This window comes from Terrapene carolina, unplaced genomic scaffold (assembly GCF_002925995.2).
Source record: "Terrapene carolina triunguis isolate 2854851 unplaced genomic scaffold, T_m_triunguis-2.0 Scaffold33723, whole genome shotgun sequence".
NCBI lineage: Eukaryota > Metazoa > Chordata > Testudines > Emydidae > Terrapene > Terrapene triunguis.
This window is the reverse complement of record NW_020698074.1, coordinates 3,123,475-3,147,717: the sequence shown is the minus strand read 5'-3', so window position 1 is coordinate 3,147,717 and position 24,243 is coordinate 3,123,475. Positions and strand designations below refer to the sequence as shown.

The 24,243-nt window shown below is 40.1% G+C and overlaps 1 protein-coding gene across 1 annotated transcript in view; it reads right to left on the bottom strand.

Annotated features, from left to right (window-relative positions):
- The window catches only part of LOC112104941 (integrin alpha-9), a 295,892-nt gene that overhangs the window by 12,907 nt on the left and 258,742 nt on the right, over positions 1-24,243 (bottom strand). The window contains exons 24-27 of the mRNA XM_026663550.2: positions 23,655-23,780; positions 22,636-22,755; positions 18,682-18,783; positions 7,068-7,187 (exon numbers count right to left, since the gene is read on the bottom strand). Coding sequence (XP_026519335.1) covers positions 7,068-7,187; positions 18,682-18,783; positions 22,636-22,755; positions 23,655-23,780 — 468 coding nt within the window. The remainder of the gene's footprint in view (positions 1-7,067; positions 7,188-18,681; positions 18,784-22,635; positions 22,756-23,654; positions 23,781-24,243) is intronic.

Here is a 24,243-nt window from a genome sequence, read left to right as displayed (position 1 = left end):
GAGGGATGACCATGATTTCCAATAAATGTGCATGTTCCCTTTTTGGTATCTAGGAATTTTGGAATCATATATATTTATTTGCAACTTCTAAGTCTACACATCCGTGTGTTTCTAGTTTGGGCTCTGGAGAATGATGATTGTTTTTCTTGTTGTTAAAGAGACTTTATGAACCACAAAAGGATTTTTCTCTTGCCAGGGGATTAAATTTGTTGATAGGTGCCAGGATGAAAGCTACAGAGCTTTAATGGTTCTGACATACAGAAATGCCCTGGCAAGCGCAGGTCTCCTTTCGAGGACACTGAAGTCAGCGAAACAGTCACGCGCAATATTATTACATTATATTTATATTGTGCATTTTATCCCCAAAGATAAAAATTGCATTTCATAAGCTCAATGTATATACCACCCCCGAAATGCACCCTAGGTAGAGGATTGTAGAAAAATAGTACACCTCACCCAGAACAGTATTAGGGAAAGGGGAACTTTTGGCCAGGACATTAGAACTAACCTTTTACTTGTATAAAAAGTGCCACGAAGTCCACAACTAATCTGGTTTCTAGGGTCTTATCATACACACAGTATACAGTATATGCTGCATGCCACCCAAATGATCCAGGATGCCAGAATATGAACCTGTGGTTTCAGGAAGTCAAAGTTTTTCAAACACTGGGTGAAACTCACTATTCTAAGGGCTAAAAAGTGGAATTCAAGTGGTGCACAGGCCTTGTGCTGGGACAAGTTTCATTCTTGACCCCTAAAAACAACCACTCCAATGGTGCCATCCCTAAAAGGTCTAAGATACCCATACATAATGTCAAACAACATTTTATCAAGTCAAACTGGCGGAAATTCAGGTTCAAATGATAGGATTTGCGTTTTTAATTTTAAAAGTTAATCAGCTCTCAACTACATTATTAATTATTATTATTATTACTACACTAGCTCTTAGGAAGCCCGATGAAGGCCCATTGTGCCAACAAAGAAGACAATCCCTGCCTCAGAGAGCTCACAGTCAATGTCAGATGGGATATAATATATGGACTAAATTAGCAAATGGGGCAAGAGTGAGTGAGAGGATAATGTAACAAAACGAACAGAGTTTAACAGAAAAATAGACGTCACAGCTTGTCACTTGTCTAACCATTGCCAGGCGGGTGGCAATTTTTAGGCATATAGCAGAGGTGGGATTTAAAAGGGGACCAGGTGGCAGCTTTTGCAAATCGATGAAGGGTTTTACTCATCTACAGTGGATAGCCTGGGAGAAAGCAGAGAAGTACTTGATGGAGAGGAGGTCAAGCAGGCAATTGAGGCTGCCATCGCTGGTAGAGTAAAGGCAGATGGTAGCTTCATATATTAGCTGATCTGATGGGGATAGAACAGCTAAATGTTGAAGGGACTTGAAAGCAAGGAGCTTGTGTTTGATGTGGAGGAAGAGGGAGGGAATATTTTAGGTTGTTTAAAAATGGAGAGAGACTCCACTGAAGCAAAATGGAAAATTCTCTATATGAAATCAGAGGCAGATTTCTCCGATGGGTAGGTATGTTTACATCTATATGGAATTAAATCTTTATATGTGCTTTGATATCTGTGCTCCCAGTCATGAGACCCTGACCAGAGACTTTGAAGCTTGTTAGGTCAACTCCCCTGTTTATCTAAACCCCAATTATTCCAGTGTCACCATAGATCTTTCAATGACCTTTAATTTTGAAGCACTGCCATCATAACTATTGTTTTGTTCTTGAAATGATGTGAAAACAGGTAAGCTGGGGATTGACATGGCAAGTTTGTCAAAAGTATGAAATGTCAATGAATCTAAATAGGCTTGTCTACCTCTGCTACGGGAGCTGTAAATTTAAAGGACAATTCCTGTGATTCCTGCTTGGAAGAATTTGCTATTTAGTTGGAGAAATCTCATGCATGAAAGGTTATGTAAGAAGGGCTATTTTTAACCCGTATAGGAAAGTATGGCCTCTGCCACGTACTGAGATCCTAACTGGTCTTTGTGCCATGCTTATATGTACCCTTGTTCCTCTGCAAGGGACTGGCAATTTTATTCCTTTGCGGAGCAAATATTCTTAAAACAGACATTCAGGAGAGGATGTTGGTATAAGGACTTGCCAGGAAATGGTAGTTAGCATCCCACTTCCCTGAGGTGCCTCAGCTGCAGATAAAAGAGGGAGAGAGAATGTTTTCTGGAGTTGTAACACAGGATACAAAGCAACCACTGGCAAAGAATAAGCGCAGAGTTTTGTTTTGTTTTTCCTTCTGGCAACCGGTGAGCTGTGTGTTTTGGCCCATTGTATAAAGACGACTTATACTGTATGAGGCCCTAAATAAGGGAGAGTCTCTTCCCAAAAGGGGAAGCCAATGTTTACAATGAGTCTCCACTACCTAGGTGAATTTCAAGTTGGCTTTGTCCTTAGACAGTTTAAGGCATTTTCTGAATGCTCAAATAAGATGTAAAGTATTTATAGATACTGCACAAGAATATTTAAACATTCTTCTAAATAGGATTATACAGTCACAGCAAGAAGACATAAGGCCTGTGTTTCTCCAAACAATATACCCATGCACACATTTAAAATATCCAATTTGTTTAATTTTTTTAAAGGAACTTCATATTTCAAAGTTTGTCCTTTAGCACAGGACCGGCAAGATACTGTAATCCCTCAATACGACGTTTAGATTATAGCCCGCTGCACAAGCAAACATTTAATGTGTCTGACATTTTTATTTGGATTTAATCTGTATCTGAATAAGCCTCTGTCACTGAGGCAGTTCAAAGGCAGGATTTATTGATACAATGATCAGCTCAGCAGCCTAAGATGATACCCTCTTAGAAGAAAACCTAAGATGATATCCTCTCCTGGATGAAAACCACTATACCCTCCTAGAAGTCAAAGGAGGGTTCTCAAACACTCATCTGATGACAAAGAGGGGAAATTGACCCTAGTACAGATAGAAAACTAGGACTTCCCTGCCTGATCAGAGATACTATTCTGCTAAAAGGCTTTTCTTTGCAATCCTGTCAAAGATCCAAGTTCTAGAAAGAGGAGTGTATTACTGTAAAAGGAACATTCACAATGTTTAGAGCCCATTCCAATGTATCAAGAATACACAGACTATAAAAGAGTAACAGTAACCGTATTTATATATAAATTGGCACATGAATACCATGGTGATAGGCTCACTTTAGAAACACCCTGGCTCATATTAGACAGAAAACTGTTTACATGTAAAATGCATTCCTGAGAAACTAAATAGTGTAATCATGATTAATTTTACACCTGTATTTTACAAATCACTCCTTGTGTAAATCAACACAGCTCCAGTCTATGAAACTTCTCTTATATCCTCAGCTGAGCATAAAGCCCTTTGATTTTATGTTGCTTGGGGCTTTGTTTGCTTTTAACTTTTATCAGATCAACAATGAATCATCTAAATCCCTCAATCCACAGCATTTTAAAACATTATTATAAATTTGATTATGATTATGATTATTAAAGGACACTATACAGAGGTACAGAATATGGACCAACTTGACTCTTTCAATCTATTATTTCTCAATGATGGCATAATCCAGGTAGGTAGCACCCAAAAAAATCCAGTTTCGGTGTGTGTCTACCTCCCTGCCCTGCTGCTGAATCAGCAACGCCGTACTAGCACAGCAGTGCAACTGATAGTATGCCAGTACTGTAGCAGAAACTCGTTCCTCCCCTCCCTCTCAGCCCCAAGCAGCTGGCAGCCTCTCAGCAGGTGTCATGGGAGTGGAATTGCTGCCCTTTCTCTGCAATTGAGAAGCACAATGTGATGTTATGAGCAATAATATGACACTAGCTCCCAGGTGGCCCTGCACAACAAAGATCATCAGGCTGGATGTGGCCAAGGAAAGAACTCAATGTGTATATATGGAGGTAGCAGGGGATAAGAAGTGGCACTATGAAGTAGACCTGCTGGAAGCAGGAGACGACGTGGTAAATAGGGCAGAGAGTTCCAGCATGGGTGAACAGGGGCATACCAAACTTGGAAGAGGGAGTCAGAGTAGGGCTTAGATAGCTATTTAACTAAATCTTTACAAACAAAGGGGCACATCCTGCTCATCTGCCTTACACAAGAAGCCCCCTTGAACTACTGTACTCTCATGAGTAAAGGGAGGAGGATCTGGCCTAATCCTGAACAGAATGAGATCAGTGCCCTAAATCAGTACTTCTCAACCATGGGTACACCTATCCCCGGGGGTACGTAGAGGTCTTCCAGGGAGTGCACCAACTCATCTAAATATTTGCTTAGATTACAATAGGTTACATAAAAAGCACTAGCAAAGTCAGTACAAACTAAGATTTCACACAGACAATGATTTGTTTATACTGCTCTATATACTATACGAAATGTAAGTATAATATTTATATTCCAATTGATTTATTTTATAATTAGATGGTAAAAATGAGAAAGTAAGCCATTTGTCAGCAATAGTGTGCTGTGACACTTTTGTATTTTTATATCTGATTTTGTAAGCAAGTAGTTTTTCTGAGGTGTAACTTGGCGGTACAGAAGACAAATCAGACTCCTGAAAGGGGTACAGTAGTCTGGAAAGGTTGAGAGCCACTGGCCTAAATCATTAGAGCAGCAGCCATGTTCAGGGACATATTCATCACAATGTAAGCAGGCACCACTCTAAGAACTTCCATGGAGTTGTACTCACTTAGGCCAGAGGTGAATTTGACCCACGGAGTATAAACCAAATACTAAAACAATGATCAGAGAAGCAAATCCAGACTGGCTGATCTCATGCTATAAAGTTTATTATGTCTGTAAAAACATCTTAATGCTCTTGTACAATTGTAAAAATAGTTTTTATTCTGAGTGAAATAGGCAGTCATAACAGTCCAAACAATGACACTGACTTTTAAAGCACCCAAATCTTTGACTCACATTTGGGCCAAAACATATCGTTATAACTATTACTTCACTCCAAGCTTTAAAAAAAAAAAAACTTGATATAAATCTATTTGGATTTTTAATGTATAAAATTCAGGAATTACTTTAGGGTGTGCCAAGCCAATTTTAGCTAATAAATCTTTACAATCAGGCAATTAAGATTCCCTTCAAAGGAATGCAATTTTCCCATGTCAGTTTTATCTCACAGCACTTTAATATTGCCAGTCACTTTTCACTCTCTACTTGCTATGAATATTAAAATATTTAATACTGGATTATTGTTTCAAAGCAGAATTAAAAGCCAGCTACAGACTGCATCAATGTTTTTTTAGTCACATTTTTCTACAACAAAACCCCAAATTATCTGTAGCTTTAATAATCCATATTCCCTAGTGGACCAACTATTAAACTGGGACTCTAGACACCTGGGTTCTAGTCCTGGCTCTGCCCATGGTCTGCTGTTTGACCTTTGGCAGGCAACTTCATCTTTCTGTGCATTAGTTTCCCCTTCTATAAAATACAGACCTCTTTGATAAAGTGCTTTGATATCTCTGGATGAAAAGGGCTAGGTATTATTATTATGACCTGCTGCTGTCATTTGGGACATTGTTCCTCAAAGCATCAAATGACAAAATGGCAACTTCTGTGCATGCATTTGGTTGGCTAACAAATCTCATTTTTTTACAAGGTTCAGAGAGCTTGATTCTCAATTTTAAGCAAGGGAGTGCTAATTGGTAGGTACTCTAAGGTAAAAAATGGCACCGGAGAGTGCTGAAAAAACATTGTGAAAGTTGTTATCCCTAGTAACGAAGATACCTTCACTTTCGGGTCTCTAACTACATGAAACCAGTCTTATAGATATAACTATATGCAGCAATGGTCCTTATTTCAAACTTATGTATCACCAGAATCAAGCCATAGGCCTTTCCTACCAGATACCTCTATATTTTGATGATTATTCTGCCATCTCAATCATAGAGATTTTTAAACATTCTGTGCCAAGGCGGGCAAAAATACTTCAGATGTACCCCAAATTGGGCATAAAGAAAGATTTCAGATTACAGCCAATCATTGCTTTTCAAACTAAAAAAATAGCCACAAGATAATCCTTGTGTGGCCATTTTTAACATGGAATTGCAAGTCACATTTTGGGCCTAGCAACACACAGTGATGTGTCCTTTTAGACCACTATACAGCTGTAGCCCCAGAACCCTGCTATAGCTGGTAGAATGCGTCTGTAGCACACACACACTGTTAAACAGTGTGAATCAGGTGACTGGAGCTCTCCCACCGCCAGTAAAATAATGTTGGGCCTGTTCCTGTGTGTGTTCCCCACCCACTGATAGCCTTGGCAGTGGCCTTTACATTTCTGGATTTTAAGAGGAAATCAGAATAAAAAGTTCAAGTTCCTCATGCTTCGGATGTATCACGTAGAGCGGCCATCCTTCAAATATCAACATCTTGACCACCCTTACTACATTATAATGTCTGAGACACAACAGGTGTTTCCTATTTTAAGGAGGGTAAATGCTGACCTTTAACTACCACCGCTGGATTTTGCTTTGGGACATCAAGTAATTTTGTTCTTGCGACCTCGAAAAACATATTGGTGGGAAGGTCCTTAAGAATTCAAGCTTGGTTGGCCCTCATCCTCTCTTCTTTCCTTGCCTTTGCCTCCCCCAAAAGAATAAGCACCTACTGGTTTCTGTTAGGTACATACTGAATCCGTTGCCTCAATAAGCAAAATTAGCCTGATTTTTAGGGGAGCACCCTGCAGCTCCCATTGAAATCAGTGAGCACCGTGCTTTTGTAAAAATCAGGGGAAAGTACCTCAAATTTAAATGCGAGCTAGTGATGAGTATAAGGAAGGACTCTCTTCCATCAGGAATCACTATTACAGCTTTCAATATTTAATGTCCTTCAGTGAAGATGCCAATTTTCTATTTCATCTCCCCTGATGAAAACTCTTTTGATGTTTAATGGCTTTTTAGGTGTAGATGGCTGTTTAGTTATTAAAGTAAATGGATACTAAATGAACAGATAATCAGGATGCAGGAAGACAGATGTACAATTTATGCCAAGGTCAGGGGCTAACCTTGGGTTTGGGTTGCGTCTGACTGATGTCTTACCTTCCATAACAGCACAGCCAAAAACAGGAAGATGAGAATTCCCACCAGCAAACTAATAGCAATGATCCATCCCACAACATAACCACGAGTCTCTATCTTGTGTAAGGCCTCAAAGACCACCTACAAAGCAATTAGAAAAGATGGTTTACAACTGGAAGCTGCATAGTTTTCCCTGATACTCATCTTATTAAATACACAGCAGTTTAGTTTCACTGATCATATTTCTAATGTAAACAAATGTTGAGATGAAATGTACATAACTGTTTAAAATAAGAAGCATGGAATGTGTCCTCAATTTTGTGCTTTCAGACTATTTTTCGCAAAGATTTCCTTAAAAATTGGATTTGAATCTCAGTAAACATCATTCAACAAATACCTGCTTTGTCATTTACCCCCAGATACTGATCTTGCTCCAGTACCTGCCTTCAAAAGTGAACAGAGGTTTGCAAAGAACACTTTATCCTCCTGTTGGTACAAATTCCCATGACAGTGAAAACATTTTGCACTTCATTCATCAATTTTTCAGTGGTGCCAAACTCCCAGACACTTCATATGGAAAACCGCATATGCTGAATGAATAAACTGTTTCCACTGGAAGCAGAACGTTCCTCCTTGCTTCATTCACTGCCCCACTTCACGAGATATGCAGTTCGAGTGAAGCTAGGGTTTCAGTGGGGTCCTCCTCATTCCAGACCTATTCCCTGTGCACTTTAACAGGTGCACAGTGAATGAGGAAAGGACTCCTGAGGATCCCTGACTTCATTCACTGTGCACTTTTCTCTACATATACTTCTCTGTGTTGCAATGTCAACCATGCACATGCCCCATGTATGGCCTTGCTTAGCTGTGCATTTAGGTGAGCAAAACGTATTGCTCTTACACTGTGTGTGAATTTCAAAAGCTTATAATTCAGTCAACTCAAAACCAATTTTCACTGGAAAACTCAGAAGTGGTTCTCTTCAAGGGAGGCTATTTCATCACATTAACCTCAACCTCAAACAGCTAAGACTGTTTTTTAAAACGGGGAAAGAGAATGTTCCTCCTCCAACCCAGGCTTACCCATTTTTGCGCAAACTTTTTCAAAAATTCACATTTGGTTAGGAATTGTTGACTGGAACATTTTAGCCAGAAAGGAAATTTTTGGAAATTATAAGTGACTGAAAACAGGGGGTTAGAATTAATAACCATCGCAACTTTAAGATATTTCTGTGGGAAGAGAATATAAATGACATGCATCCACCTGTGAAATATTCATGGGTTGGGCAAAGTGGTGCTTTTCCAACTCCTCCTTTCCCTCCCGTCCGTCTGCTGCTTGTCATTGAAACAGCACCATTTATGACCCAGCAATGGTACATGTGTGTGTGGGGGGGCGGGGGGGTGATATCATACAAATGTACATACATGGCTAAAGAAATTATCTGTAGAAATTAGATACACAAGTAAAAGAAAGCTAAAATTTGGGGCCTTCCACCTTTGATAGTGCCCTGCTAAATAACTCCTCATTTCAGCACTCCAGCATTCCACAGGCTGATATTAATGAGACTGGACCATACCATTTGTGGAAGAATGAGAAGAATACAGCAAAACTTACACACATTTCATGCAAACAGTTTTTGTACCAGTTGGTAATTCTATCTATCCACCAGATCAGGGGTAGGCAACCTATGGCACGCGTGCTGAAGGCGGCACACGAGCTGATTTTCAGTGGCACTCACACTGCCCAGGAACTGGCCACCGGTCCGGGGGGCTCTGCATTTTAATTTAATTTTAAATGAAGCTTCTTAAACATTTAAAAAACTTTATTTACTTTACATACAACAATAGTTTAGTTACATATTATAGACTTATAGAAAGAGACCTTCTAAAAACGTTAAAATGTATCACTGGCACGCGAAACCTTAAATTAGAGTGAATAAATGAAGACTCGGCACACCACTTCTGAAAGGTTGCCGACCCCTGCGCCAGATGTTTGATCTGAATGTAGCATGAACAGCAGCAAATGTGTAAGGGAAGCTGAAACATATTAATCGGTGGCTGCCATTTTCAAAATATTTTCCCACAGCCAATTGCACCAGAACCCACACAGAGTTCTGTAACCATCAGCAAGGCCCATTTCCCCCCCTCTCTGCACTGTTCAAACAGCAGTTCAAGGCTACACCTTTCTTCAGCAGGCAATTGCACTGGGAAGAGAATTCAAGTACAGTCTGGAACTTAGATCCATGAAACCATACATCTCTCTACTGCATACACAAGGCAAGCAAAACGCAGACCTGTTATTTTAAATACAGTTTGCTCTGTGAGAATGTGGGGGAAGTAGGTTTGACTAACTGATTCTCTCTAAATCTGAGATTCCTTATTTTTCATGGATTAAAAAGGAAACAACCAAATGAGCAACAGAATAAAATCAACAACACATAAATGCCACTTTGTATTTAAAAAACTCCAAGCTACTAATATCATCTTGAAGTGAGAGGCTCCTCTAATGCAGAGGTGGGCAAACTATGGCCCAAGGGACCCTCCTGCCCAGCCCCTGAGCTCCTGGCCCGGTAGGCTAGCCCCTGGCCCCTCCCCTGCTGTCTCCCCCACCCCCGCAGCCTCAGCTCACTGCGCCGCCGGCACAATGGTCTGGGCGGCAGCGCAGCTGCAGAGCCACAGCCTGACCCAGTGCTCTGTGCTGCGCGGTGGAGTGGCTGGCTCCAGCCGGGTGGCATGGCTGCCTGTCCTGGTGCTCTGGGCAGTGCAGCTCTAGCACCACCAGCCACCGATGCTCCAGGCAGCGTGGTAAGGGGGCAGGGAGCAGGGGGGGTTGGATAGAGGGCAGGGGAGTTCGGGGTGGTGGTCAGGGGGCGTAAGTGTGGATAGAGTTAGGGTTAGGGGTCGGGGCAGTCAGAGGGCGGGGAACAGGGGGGTTGAATGGGGGCAGTCAGGAAGGAGAGGGGGGTTGGATGGGGCAGTGGGGGGCAGTCAGGGGAAGGGGTTCCGGGGGCAGTCGGGGACAGGGAGAAGGGGTCTTTGGATGGGGCAGGGTTCCCGGGGGGGGAGGGAAGAGTCAGGAATGAGAGAAGGGGTTGGATGGGGCAGTGTGGGGCAGTCAGGGGTGGGGGGGCAGTCAGGAGTGGGAGTCCCAGGGGAAAGTCGGGGGCAGGGGGGGTTGGATAGGGCAGGAGTCCCTGGGGGCATCAGGGGATGAGAAGCAGGGGGGGTTAGATGGGGGTGGGGGCCAGGCCACGCCTGGCTGTTTGGGGAGGCACAGCCTCCCTTAACTGGCCCTCCCTACAATTTTGGAAACCCGATGTGGCCCTCAGGCCAAAAAGTTTGCCCGCCCCTGCTCTAATGCCAGTCATCTTGGAGAGAAGCAGTGGTTACATTTACAATTCTTTGTGGTTTCTTTCATATATTGCAGGAATTTTAGTGAACTGTTAACTTCTTTAGGCTTACAGAGGATATGGTAGAATATTTTACTTTAGCAAAAAAATTAATCCAAATTCAAGAAAATGTTTCCTTTAAAGGAAAATAAATCGATGTGAACCAGCAGGTATCATACACTGTTCCTCCCTCCTTTGGGAAGAGCATCAGAATAGCTGGTCCCAAGTTTAAAGTTTCAAATGTAGAACCTGGATCTGATCGTGTGTGGTTATGAGTTTGAATTCTCAGAATAACCCCTGAAGGATGAATTACCCCAAGCACTTCTTTTTGCTAAGCACAGAACTACTGGAAAAGATTTAAAGATGTTCTAAGCTGATCACCTCCTAAGTAATACCCTCCCCGTCTCCCAGCAAACATCATGGTACTAACATGACATTTGCCACGATCGCATTGTTCAGCCTTCATCTGTCTGACACTCTGTAGCTGTCTTGTGTTATTTCCTTGTACTCTGTCTACGTCAATCTGTTTTCTCTTGTCTCATACTTTGATTGTAAGCTATTTGGGGCAGGGACTGTCTTTTTTGTTCTGTTTTTGTACAGCAACTAGCACAATGGAGTCCTGGTCCGTGGCTGGGGCTCCTATGTGCTATGGTAACACAAATAATAAATTATAATAATAATGAGATGTCCGTGCTCTGTGGTAATTACCTTTCACCTCAGAGATAGATAAGCTTTAGCGTTAAACATTAGCACAAAGTGTGTGTAAAGTACTTTGAGATGTCTGGATGGATGGAGAGTTTCCTGTCGAGTTTGGGCTGTATGTGTTAGGAAAATGCCACCTTGAGAAACCAAACATTTTATTTTTAATCTTCCTTGTATCATTGTGCCAGTTTGGAAAGATGATACAATGTGTCGGAGGCAGCTGGTTTCTAGTGGTGGCTACAATGTGCTTCTGTCCTCTAGCAATATAAACCAGCTGACTGTTGCTCAAAAGACCGATACCACAGTTATTTCCCATTGTAACTATAGGGAAAAAAACTTTACTATCTCATATGCTGTTGGGCAGGAACTTTGGCAAATGCTGACTTTTCAATGGTGGCTGTCTGCAAAATTAGGTGGTGTTCTCTAGCCCCTTCATAGTGTACAAATGTCCATGTCCCAAAAATCACTGTCAGAATAGGCCTTTTGTCAACGGATAGAGACCAAGGACTTAATGGAGATGGAGAATGGACTATATGATCACCTCTCTGGAGATAAAACTCTTTAGTTCAGGTTTGAGGCTGGGATAATTGGGAGAAGCCTTCACAGTCACAGCTCAAACTACGCTTGCTCAGTGGGTGGGGGGATAAGAACTGTTCTATTCATTATCTGGTGTCTTCTGGCACTAAATCAACTGTAAATACTAAAAATAAAAACTTATGACTATCTTCTTTATGGTTTTGTGGTTTGGAGAGGAGTGAGGAAGTTGTATATCTTAATTTACTTATCCCTCTCAAGCCCTCAAATACTAACCACAACCAATCTATAGGCACAACAATGATCAAGCCTACAATTATCATATTCATGGCCATGAGAGTTCTAGTGAAGAAAAAACAAAAACAAATAATCAATACATCATACGTCAGAATCCTTATCAGCAAGATTACATAAAACTGAACTGTGGGAAGCTGGGAGAAAAAGAAGCAATTCATCTCTATAGAGAGTTTGGAGGCAGGCAATGACTTTACTGTGCCAACCTGCCTCCCTGGTTTGAAACGCTTACAACTGAAAACTCTGTCAGAGAACAAATCTTGGACTTCCCATTCCTGTCCAGCTTGATAGCACAATTTCTTTAGGACAGCTATCATGAAGAGTAATGTAATGCTGTCTCAAATGTGACAAACTTCCCACACAGTCTTGAAGCATACATTATTTGTACAGGAGACAAGGGTGTGTTGGAGGTGGGGGCAGACTTGATCTGAAAAGAACATGAAACCGTCATAAAATATGGAGTAAATTAAAGGTTTACTTTTGAGCTCTGAACAAATGCCAAGGAAATGCAGTGAAAAACTAGGTTCTCTCTAGAATATCAGGATTTCGATCTTTATATTTCTCTTTTAAATTTCACACTATGCTTATGGATTCTCAAAGTGGCACTTTAAATGATGAGAGGGGGGAAACTTCTAAGCTGAAATGCCCTTTTTCATTGTCCATACTGTATGTTGAACCCAGTGTGCACGGATGCCATGCAGAAAGTGCTCTTGTTCCTTAAGAGCAATTTCATCTTCATCCTTTACAGTAATGCGGAATTGCACAATTTCATTGCTCTCTGAAATTTTGAACTCTTCTGACCAAGGACATTTTTATCAGCTCAACATTTTGCTTTACCAAATTAGTGTTTTATGTTTCTGACCATCTTTGTGAACAAAAAGGGGACTACAGAAATCAGTTGCTCTTAAAAAGCTTATTCTTTACCACCGCAATTCAGCAAAGTATTTTAACATGTTCTTACGTCCTATAGGTTTTAATGGTACTTAAGCATGTGCTTGAAATTAAGCTTGTACTTAAATTCTTTGCTGAATAGGGATGGACTATTGAATCAGGACATAGAAGAATGAGGAAGATAATCCAATGAAAATTGATTTCAAATGCATAATTGTCAAATTTTCAGTAGTCCTGCCTCGACTGCATTCCTTTTTACCCATATTCCTAACAGAGAAGCACAATACATTCTGGGTACCATACACTGTTCTACATTTGGGGATACACACATTATTAAAAATAATATTGTATTCTTCAGTAAACACCTGTGAGAGGTGTTTTGAACCACTGCATACTTATTTAAAATAACAGTACTAACAAATTGAATAACTTGTTTTTTCGAGTACCATTTTAGGGGAGTTCCAGGAGAGATGTCATACACACAGGAGGTTTAAGTATCAGACACTGAGATACCCATATGAAAGCTTGAATGTACATGAGACACTTATGGGCAGTGCTTGGGGTGAGATATTTCACTACCTGTTCACCTCCATGGGATTTGCCAATTTCTTTCTCAAGACAAACCCTACTTTTTGGGGTGCTTTGCTGCAGAAGCTTCAGGCATGTCAGTTTGAGTTCTCCTTCATCCACCCAGCTAGGTGGGCTCTCACTTTCTCCTGAGAGGGGCTGACAATTATTGGATTGGTCTGAGTGAGATGAAATTCAGCCTATCCTTCCCTCCATCCAGATTCTGAGCAGCGTTTCTTCTTGCTTTACTGATAAATTTTATATTTCAACTGCTTGACCACGCTTTGGTTCATTACGAAATATAGTGAAGCAACCAAATAACCAATATCAGTCAGGTTTATTGCTCTAAGCCAATAATAATATCGTGCTGGAAAACGGTTCAATATGACACCAGTCTCTGGGAAGCCATCTCATGCACAGGTGTGCTCCCAAAGTTACTCCCCTAAATCCATCTTTTTATCCCTTTCCCGTTTATAAGTAAAAGTTAAAGTGTATGACATCTGAATCTAGATTTAATTAATCAACTATCTGGTTTTTCACGGTGTGCCCCCTATATCTTTGTTCATAACACACCCACTCCAGGTCCCAAGAGCATGAAGACACTTCTTTGGTTTGCATCAGACTAGAATATTTTTATGTCTTAATCCTGACAGTTTCCTAATCTACTTAAACCAAAGCTGACTTCAACAAATGCCAGGTGTTATGGGATACTTAGCATAAGTGAACAGGATTACAGTAAAGATAATGGAATTCCTTCTCCTGTACAGAAGCAGTTGCATGAGGCTGTCACTAGATCTAACAAGTCAATCACTACAGTCTTTTACAGGACTAAAATTATTGTTCTGTGAGACACTTCCAGAGGAGAAGAGAGTCTCAGCTACATGCACCATATGGCCTCAAAGACTGCAAGACTCACCTCTGTGAAACTACTAGTTATAAACATCAGTTTCAACCACTATGAAATTATGTGAGTCTTCTCATTGCAGGCACTAAGCCAAATCCAAATCCTGATCACCTTATTCACATGATTGGACAGGGCTACTTGCGTGAACAAAGTGAGCAGGATTTGACCCATTCACATCGGAGCGAGAACACATTGGAGGAAGCCAACAAACAGGACTTTGGAGCTGTGCTCCGGCTCCGCTTCAGCTCCAGGCAAAAACCTGCAGCTCCACTGCTCCAGAGCTGCTCCACGCTCCAGCTCCGGGCTCCGCTCCAAAGCCCTGCCAACAAAACTCAGAAAAACTGCTGATACAGCCTTTAAAATTGATATCTACTAATTAATGCAACTGTTCTAAAAAAAGGGATATCCCATCCATTCAGTAATATTTTCCAAAGAGGAGCCTCTTGGCCTTTATTTAGGGTTTTGCACGTCTCTTGCAGAGAATCTATGAGAGTTTGGGAAACGAATGAAACCACATTAATGGACTTGTTATCATAAGTATTTAGTACACTAATTTGGAAACCTCTCACTTCCTGTTTCATAGTGTTCCTGTTTAAAATTGTTTGAGCTGTGAAACTGGGTGCTAAACTGCAAAAAAAAAACCCAATGAAATCAGGACAGCAAGTCAGCAGGGCTGTCTAAATCAGTCTTAGCTAACAAGTCTTATTGGCTTTAGGGAAATTAGCGTGATAGTGTGTCTGAGGAAATTCTGCTTTCACTGCTAGATACCAACTCTGTCAGCTGACTCAAAGGGCTGGTCTACACTAGGGGGGGTGTTACCGAAATGTCGGGTCCGCCTAGCTGAGAGCCAACAACAGTCAGACAGGGATAAGGAAAAGGTTGCTTTATTCTGCAGAAGAAAGGAGAGCTTTGCACCTTGGTACAAAAACTCTGTCTTATACAAATTTCACAGATCTTTTTATACACACTCAGACAAAGACCCTTGCCGTGTTAACACTTGATTGGTGGTTGCCAGACCCCGTACTTCTGCTATCTGGTCAGTGAAAACCGGTTTGGAGCCAGTCTCCTCTGCCTCAAGGCATGGGAGACAAGACAGTTCAAAAGTTCAGGCTAGCTGTGTACGTGAGGCGCCTGCTACCCCTAATGGCTGTTGGTAGCCATAACGGCTGCTAGATTGTTAAGGGGGGGGGTCACTGCTGACTGTCACAGGGGGATCGATCTAAGATACGCAACTTCAGCTACGCTATTCGCTGAAGTCAAAGTATCTTAGTTCGACTTACCTGGCCGTCCTCACGGCGGCAAGTCGACCGCCGCGACTCCCCCGTCGACTCCACTTACTCCTCCTGCTGAGGTGGAGTACGGGCGTCGATTCGGGGATCGATTTATTGCGTCTAGACGAGATGCGATAAATCAATCCCCGATAGATCGATTACTACCCGCCAATCCGGCGGGTAGTGTAGACGTGGCCAAAGCATGTCAATGAACAGCAGCTCAGATGGAGCCAGTGGCCAAATGGATATGGTACAGCATTCAGTGGTCAACAACAACAGAAAGAGAGAGAGAAAGGGATTTTTTAAAAGAAGGGAGTGAGAGGAATGGACAAAGAAATTATATCCCCCCCACCCCGTTTCTGGTTACAACTAAATAACTGTGGTTTGCAACAAGTATTGTTCTCAGCTGCATTCCACCAGAAGAAGGAGAAGGGAAGAAAAAATATGAATACCTTGAGCCAAACCACATGTCTTAAATTTTTCTCTCAACACGACCCTATCCAAAACATACTACAGTGGAGAAACCAACAGACATATGGAAATAGCATAAGGAAGACAGAAAATAGCATTCACATTAGAAAAGACTGAAATCACAAATTGATTTACACTACTAAAATATGCCAAGCATGCTCCCCTTCCGTTTCATCTTCTCAGAAACCAGCAGCAACCTTTTGTTTAAAGATTCACGTCTTTTCAGAGCATGTATGATGAACTCTATAATCACTGCAACCCAAGGCCTTCCAGGGACAGGAAAAGGACAGTATTTTTTCCAAGCATTTGATAAGAATGAAATGAAAAAGACCTCACATTGTGATTAAATCATGTCTAAATTTTGAGCACTAAATAATAACAACCCCCTACAGTTCACAAAGTGCCAGTCATTGGGAAGGATCACCAAAACCTTTACAGATTGTAACATATAGGAGTGAAATCCTGGTCCCATAAGTTTCAATGGGGCTAGGATTTCATCTCAAGTACAGCACCACTAATCAATTAAATGCAGCCACAGAAGTGCAAGAATCACTCAGTGCCACCCAACTGAATTAAAGAGAGACCTAGAGGTAGGCCAATAGGCAGTGCTGCAGACCAGTTATGGCGGTGCATTGGCAAAGAGGTTTGGGGAAACGCGACTGACTAACCAACGGTATGAGCCCTATTTTTATACAGCTAAATCTTGAAGTCCTTATTCAAACAAAATTCCCATTGAGCCACAAGGAGTTTTGTTTGGAAAAGGACTGATAGGTAAAAATTGAGTAATTACCTCATGATTTAACCCATGCAATAAGTACTGAGATACTCTACAGAAACAGAATATTTCCTTTTCTTTCCCATTTCTAACCAAAGGTCTATTTCTGTTCTCTGAAATACTTCCTAAGTTTAGTTCATTTGGGGGCAGGAACGGTCTTCTTCTGTGTTTGTACAGCACCTAGCGCAGTGGGGGCAGGGTCCACAACTGGGTTCCTTGGTGCTACACCAATACAAGTAATAATAAATAATAATTGTGTACAATTTTCAGAAAACCCAATTATGCTTCAAGGACAAAAGAAATCACTTTCATGCTGACTGGTATAGATGTAAGAAAAATACATGGTATGTGTAAGATACATGCTTGCAATAGGTCAGATTCTGCATGATGAGTGGAATTTTGTTTTAGAAGAATTCAGGTGCAATGAAATGTCCAAAATCCTGGTCTGTAAGGCCTGAATATGTCAATGGGACTACTTGCCTTGTTGAATCCAGGTCTAAAAGAATAACTGTTGTACAGCATTAAATCCATATCTTTCTGCTAATGACCATATTGCAGCCCTCTACCACGCTCAGTATATATTATGTATATAATTGGTAAGGGGATTGCAGATGAGAGGTGTTATATAAATGTAAAAATAATATTACTCTTTCTAATTGGGACATATTGAATTAGGATGACTGCTATATAGGAGGGTGCCCTGGAGACTGATTTAGCCTAATGATAATGAAGAACAACTTCTGCTTAATCAGAACAGTATTAGCATATTCTGCGTAATAGGTATGCACCTGCAAAAACCTGGTCTGAAGCCTGGCTATACATTTGGGCCTAGCTACTTTATGTACATGGTATATTAAACATTAAGGCTGAGGTTTACAAAGCTGCCTTTGGGGACTTAGATGCACAACTCCCATTAAAAATAATGGGAATTAAGTGTCTAAATCCACTAGGAGGATTTGAAAATCTCAGCCTAAAGGCTTTTTTATGGTCATTAACCCAATATTAAGCAAATTAGAAAAAGCTGTAAACAATCTTTAAACACAGGGCTCCCAGACTGCTTGTATCATGAACATGGATAGTTTTTAAGCAAGATGGAACCATTAGAATTAGGCTCAGTAGCATCAGTGATAATTAAATACTCTGGATGGGATTTTCAAAAGCACGTAAGTGTTTTAGGAACACAAGTGCCTGCAACTTTCAATTGAAAGTATGCTCCTACGTCACTTAAGTACTTTGAAAATCCTACCATCTATTTTCAAATACTGTACAATTAAAATTTCTTCCTGTTAAGGAGGGCTTCTCTGAAGATGCAAACTTTCAGGTTGCTGGGGCTAATCAAAAAGGGAGCAGTAGTCCTCTCTCACCATCAAGGGCTGATATAAAATGAGTGAATTTACAGTCCTTGTATTGTATGCACATTGAAATAACTAGACATAAAAGATGGAGCTAAAGAAAAGGTGGTGGTCTTGTCTATTAATGTTATACCTTTTTGGTTATTGTCTTTGACCCCAAATTATTATTAAAACATTTACATATTTCAAAATGTCATATCTGATAAGATTTTGCTGAGGAAAAACCCCATTGGAGTTTCAAGGAAAATCTGAATCAGTTTAAAGCTGACATCAACCTCACAGTGAGAAGCCTAACTTAATGCTGGCGAAGGTATCACAGCAAGTCAAACCACAGAAACACTATGAAGTACTGCTGCTAGTGAATTCAAAGGAAGTCAGACTCGCTCATTTTTGTTGGCCAAACCCCCAAATTCCACTTGCCTAACTCCCCTAATGGATTCCATACTAATGGGACATGGGGACCTTTCTTTTCAGACTCAGTCACTTACTCTTGCATCTTTAAGCTTCCCATTAGACACTTCCACAATCCTGAGTGTTGTGTCCACCCTCACCTTCGCCCTTGTCACAAACTGGATGACCGATGAACTGTCCTGAGAATTAAAAACAAAAGTAGTTAAACAACCTTTTTCAATTTAATAACATTATATTCTATTCTTATGCTCCAGGGCAGCTAGATTGGCAATTGAGTGCTACACTGATTAATACTGCCTGAAATCACATGCACCTTGAGCTGGGGACATGGATGGACAAAGTACAGTGCATTATCTCAGACTGAAATTAAACCCATCCCACAAAACTTTGGGCTTTTCTTTTTTTAATTTGGATTTGGGCTGTTTTTAAGGCTACCCCAACCTCACAACAGAAAAACACAGCACATTGCCAATCAACATAGACAAGCTAAATCTTAACCACAATGGTTCCCAAGTAGTTAAAAACAGATATTTGGAAGCTGGGATAGACTTATATATGGTATATGATAAAATTGTTTAATTATTTAAAATAATTCCAGACACAGCACACTGCATAAAGCTTAAGTATTTGATTTATATTTCCATTAGTAACAGTGACTTTGCCTTGTATTTTATACAGAACGTTTAAACACAAATTTTCCAACCAGTTGCCTTTTTAAACACATTGTTTACTCTTATATAGTAGATGTTTATGTAAGGTTGCTTTTGATTTAGGACTAGATTGCGGCATTACCATGTTCTGAGGATAATGCACAGCCATCTTGCCCAGGTGGAAAACTGAGGGGCATCAGGCACCCACCCCCAATATAGGCAGCCCTCTCTGCTGGGGGGTGAGGAACCACTGCTCCACCTAAACCCCGCCCCCTTTCTGGCAAGTTGCTCCCAAGGATGTAGCCTCCGCCCTCCTCCCAAGCATCAGGGCTGTCCAAGTGTGAAGGGCTACTCTTAACTCCCTCCCTTCTCAGTTTGCACCCACATAAGGTAAGGGAAAAATCTGGCCCTTAGTGAATAAATAGAGTGGTGTATTCTCATAATTACAGCTCAAATGAGTTTAATGAACTCTTTACCACACTAGCATCAACATTGCAAGAATAAACTGGTGGTTGGGGACACGAGTATCCATTTAAATGTGAAGTTCACTATTCTATGTGGGTGACACCATGACAGATATGACAATTTCCTGCACTTTCTTGGACAATTTTTCTTGAATTAATGTGTGTGTGTTATTGTGGGATTGTATGTAACTACTCTAGCAGACATGGATAATGTAAACCTTGGGACGCATTGGGAGCTTCAAAGGACTATACTGAACAACAGACCAGTCAAGAATAAATTTTTGGGACAAACAAACTTAAAACGGGTTTCCTAGAAAATAGCTGGGAGGAGGGCAATGAAAATGACCCAGCTCCAGACCTATCCTTTAGAAACTAGGCTTTAAGGAGAAACCAGTTGTCTGGCTGATTACCTGTTCATGGTCTCTGCACAAGCACAGACCCAAACTAGATAAAACAGTGACTCACAGATTCATGGGTATGCTTGTTCTGAGCCATAGCTATTATGAACTTGTGACCACAGGGAAAAAACCTTCAGTGGGGTCTGAAGGACTGGTCACCTGGCAGCCTTTGTTGGGGTGATCTTAGGTAAGCTTATTAGTATGCATGTAGATTTTTTTATTGTTTTTAATATTTTTTCTCTGTAATGCTTTTACCTTAAGAATAAATGTGCTTAGCTGTGTGGTAACTTAACTATGGCAATCAGGCTCTCTATAGCCTCTAAAGAAGAAAGGCAAAGCAGCCTGCTGAGACAGTCTGCATTCTGGGGGAATTCACAGTACAGGCAGGGAACTATGCAGAATGGGAAAAAACCCCTATCAGAAGGGAGACCCATGTCTCCATTCAAGAGAGGTGACAGCTGGGGAGTTGGAAGCCTGAGAATGGGTGCACTTGGGGATCATAGAGGAGGAAATACAGGTGCAGTTGCCCTGAACTGTGACAGATACGTGTGCAGAGGATCTGCACCGGACATCCCGTGGGCCTGGTGCAGACCTTCTGAACAGAGCTGAATTTGACAGTGTACACAAATGCATGTTTAGTGTACTCAGTTACCTGCTTGCACATGTGGGTGTATTGTATGTGAGCACAACTTAAACATTTGGCTCCATCTATGTGCTCTTTCTTCAAACATGGACAAACAGCAGCATGCAAGGTGATTTCAGCTGGAAAGACCATGAAGACATCAACTGGTGTCTACCTAATCTTTAGGAAAAGACCTCTCCATTTTTGTTTTTAATCTAGTAGCTGTCACCAACAGATTTATCTAACAGATTTATTTTATTATCCTCCTACTCTGATTATCTTACAATATCATGATCTGACAAACCTTGCTGTACCTAAATTGTAAGCTAAAAGAATATCCAAAAAAAAAAGCTCATCTACAAAATAAGTGGAAACGCAGTAAATCTTCTTAAAATTTACAAATCCTGTTATTTCATTCATTGACACAACAGAACATTGCTTAGCCTGCTATCATGTTTCTCACCATGAATGTCATGTTTATTCTTATCTTGAGCCTTCTTATGATGGCTATGATGTTTTCTCTTTGTATAACAAATATTTGAAGTAACAGATTAAAAAAAATTATCAGGCTTCTACCCTTGTATCTCAATTACAAACAGATAAAGATAAATACACGGATCACAGTTTATGCACACTTACTCTGCTCATTATCTGAATGTTTTAAAAACCTCATAACTTTAACACTGCACATATGGCTGTTTTTGTTTGATTTTATTTCTAAATGTATTAATTTCTAAATGTAATTATTTCTTTTTCTTTTTTTAATGTACTTAAGAAAAGTCAGCAAAATCTAGGATTACACCTCCAGATCTACTGTTCACAAAGCTTAAAGTCTTATTTTATAATTGTTTATAACACACAGGTGATTTGATTTAAGGTCAGATCCTACAATATGATGAGCGCTTCCCATGAAGGGGTGAGCATCCTCAGCTCCCATTGAATTTAGTGGGAGTTGAGGCCTCAGAGCACCCTCCAGGATTGACATCTTTCAGTTCCCTTCTTCTGGAACTTTCCAGCCACTGCCATCGCAGCTGAACTTTTACATTAAGTAATGTGTTTCCAAGTGTGCCAGAGTTCCCAAAATGAGTTAATTTCTAAATATCAGCATTTTGGCAATAATAATTGAAAATTTACAGTGATCCAGATTAAAAAAAAAAGTATAAAGGCCTTAAATAAGAGTTTCCAGGAACTATCCATGAATCCTGCGCATTCCCCCCTGACTCCACCTGCGCATATGCACACACATACATAGACCCCATTCTTCTGAAATGAGGGAAAGAGCTTTTTCAAGTATAAAAACTTCTCCACTGTCATTTGAATCCCAGCTCAGACTAAAAGGCTTCTCATATGCTTCTCTATGAAATTCTTATTCATTCACAGTATAGGATGACGTGTCCAGTAAAGCCATCTTATAGTGAGATATACAGCAATTAGAGTGGTTGAAAAGTGCCAGCTGTTTTTCATAGGATATTTAGAATAAAAACTACTTTTTTCTAAAATTCTTGCCATTTTTATTTATTTTTTCAATGAAAAATCAAAACCTGAAACAATTTAAGTTTTCAAAACTCACTTCAGTAAATAATTGTGGGCTTCAGTAAAAAGTACTGGTTTTTGAAAAACCAAAAACTGAACATTTTTACCAAAATCTGAAATTTTTAAAAACACAAATAATGTTCAAGTTATGGTTTCAACAAAAACAATTAGAAAATTTTGACCACAATGAAAATTTCAAATGGAAATTTTTATTGATGAACTTAAAACTTTTCAGTGAAAAAATTTAAACTAGTTGTACTAGACACAGACGGAGGCAATATTCAATGCTTCATGTATATTTCAATAGATACGTATATTTAAATTAGATTTAGCATATGAGCTAGAAAGAGGCAGAAGCACTTACCTTCTTTAATATCTCTGTATTAAGCAGCATGTAAACATCTATATTGCGGGATTCTGCTTTTGCTAGTGAGCTTAAGTTACAGCGTACAATTAAGCAGGATCTGCCTGGTTTTTCACAGTCCTAAGGGAAATAAGTAAAAGGCTGTAAGATGTATTAGGAAGGGAGGAAATCATTCATTTTACAACTAACTAGCAATACTAAACATTCCTACTGATTGAATGAAAACAGTCATTTGATGAATCAATAAAACTGATTGTACAACTCCCTTATACAAAACAGTGTCTGTTTTCAGAATCTGCAGAATCATAATCATTCCAGAACTTCATAAAAACGTGTCAGAGGAAATTCATCCCTGAACTGAGGTCAGTGCTCTTAAGCTGAAATTGAACACAGAATATGCATTGTACTGGGCCTCTCTACACAGGGATAAATTTCAGCCATGGCAAGTAAACCCTGCTATCTATTACTCCTGGTCAGAATACCTTCACTGAGATAAAAGGATTAGAGAAAAATGTATTGCAGAAAAACATTTTCAACAAGAATCTATGTATTTCTATTGTATATACATTACATTGCTCCAAGTCTAGCTGCAAATACGCTTTGAAGTTCTGCACTTAGCACTGATGCAAAGTGCAAAGAAAACAATGGAAAGACTCCTAATGACATCAATGGGCTTTGCATCAGCTCATTAGCTGGTTACGTTGATTTTATATAATTTTTCACCCACTGCATTTCTTCGAACTGAATCAGTCTTTTTTCTTTTAGTATCAGGAGATATTATGCAACTTTTAATACTTGTGTTATTTTTTATTAGCTGTACTTTGGTAGAATCAAAGCTTGCAGTGAGGGAGTGAGATCTCTGAGGACTACCGCAACACAAATAAAATATAATTCTTATTTTAGATTACATGAAAGTTACTCTGAAAAGAAAAAATTAGTTGACTTCTTCACATTCCTCTTACAAACACATTTATAATATATGACCCTTTTAAATTTCAGTCATATATGGAATTTCTTACCAGTACTTTTCTGCCAGACTTGGTAAAAAAAGCGAAGATCGTATGAAAAATATTGTCATTTTCTTGAGGGATGACACATGGGTTAGGGTTTTTCTGAAAAGAGCAGTTTCCTTTCTCCTGAGCAACCTGAAAGCACAATGAAGATCATCAAGACATGTGAAGAGTCAATTTACAGCACTTACAACATTGCGTAATATGTGTCTGTGAACCTTAGAACACTTCAAGAGCCAACTTGCACAGGGTTCACTGTTCTATAACAGCAATTCCTATCAGGTCTGACAAACTCACCACACCTAACACACCACTTTCAGGGTTCTTATCCATAAATAGTGTCTTGTACAGTATCAAATGAAAGCCAGTGATCCCATCCTGCTTGTTCTATCTCCGCTTTTTAAATTTCACACAGATAAAACATAGTGTGCACTTGGGAAAATCTGCCAGAGGAGAAGTAATCAAAAAGAGAAAAAGGAAAGATCTGGCATGATTGGGGCTTGATTGCGCCCAGAGATAACAGGGGTACGAAGTACACATTCATTTATATCTTATAAAGTGTGATCAAGTGTTTGCACATACAAGTCACATAACAATG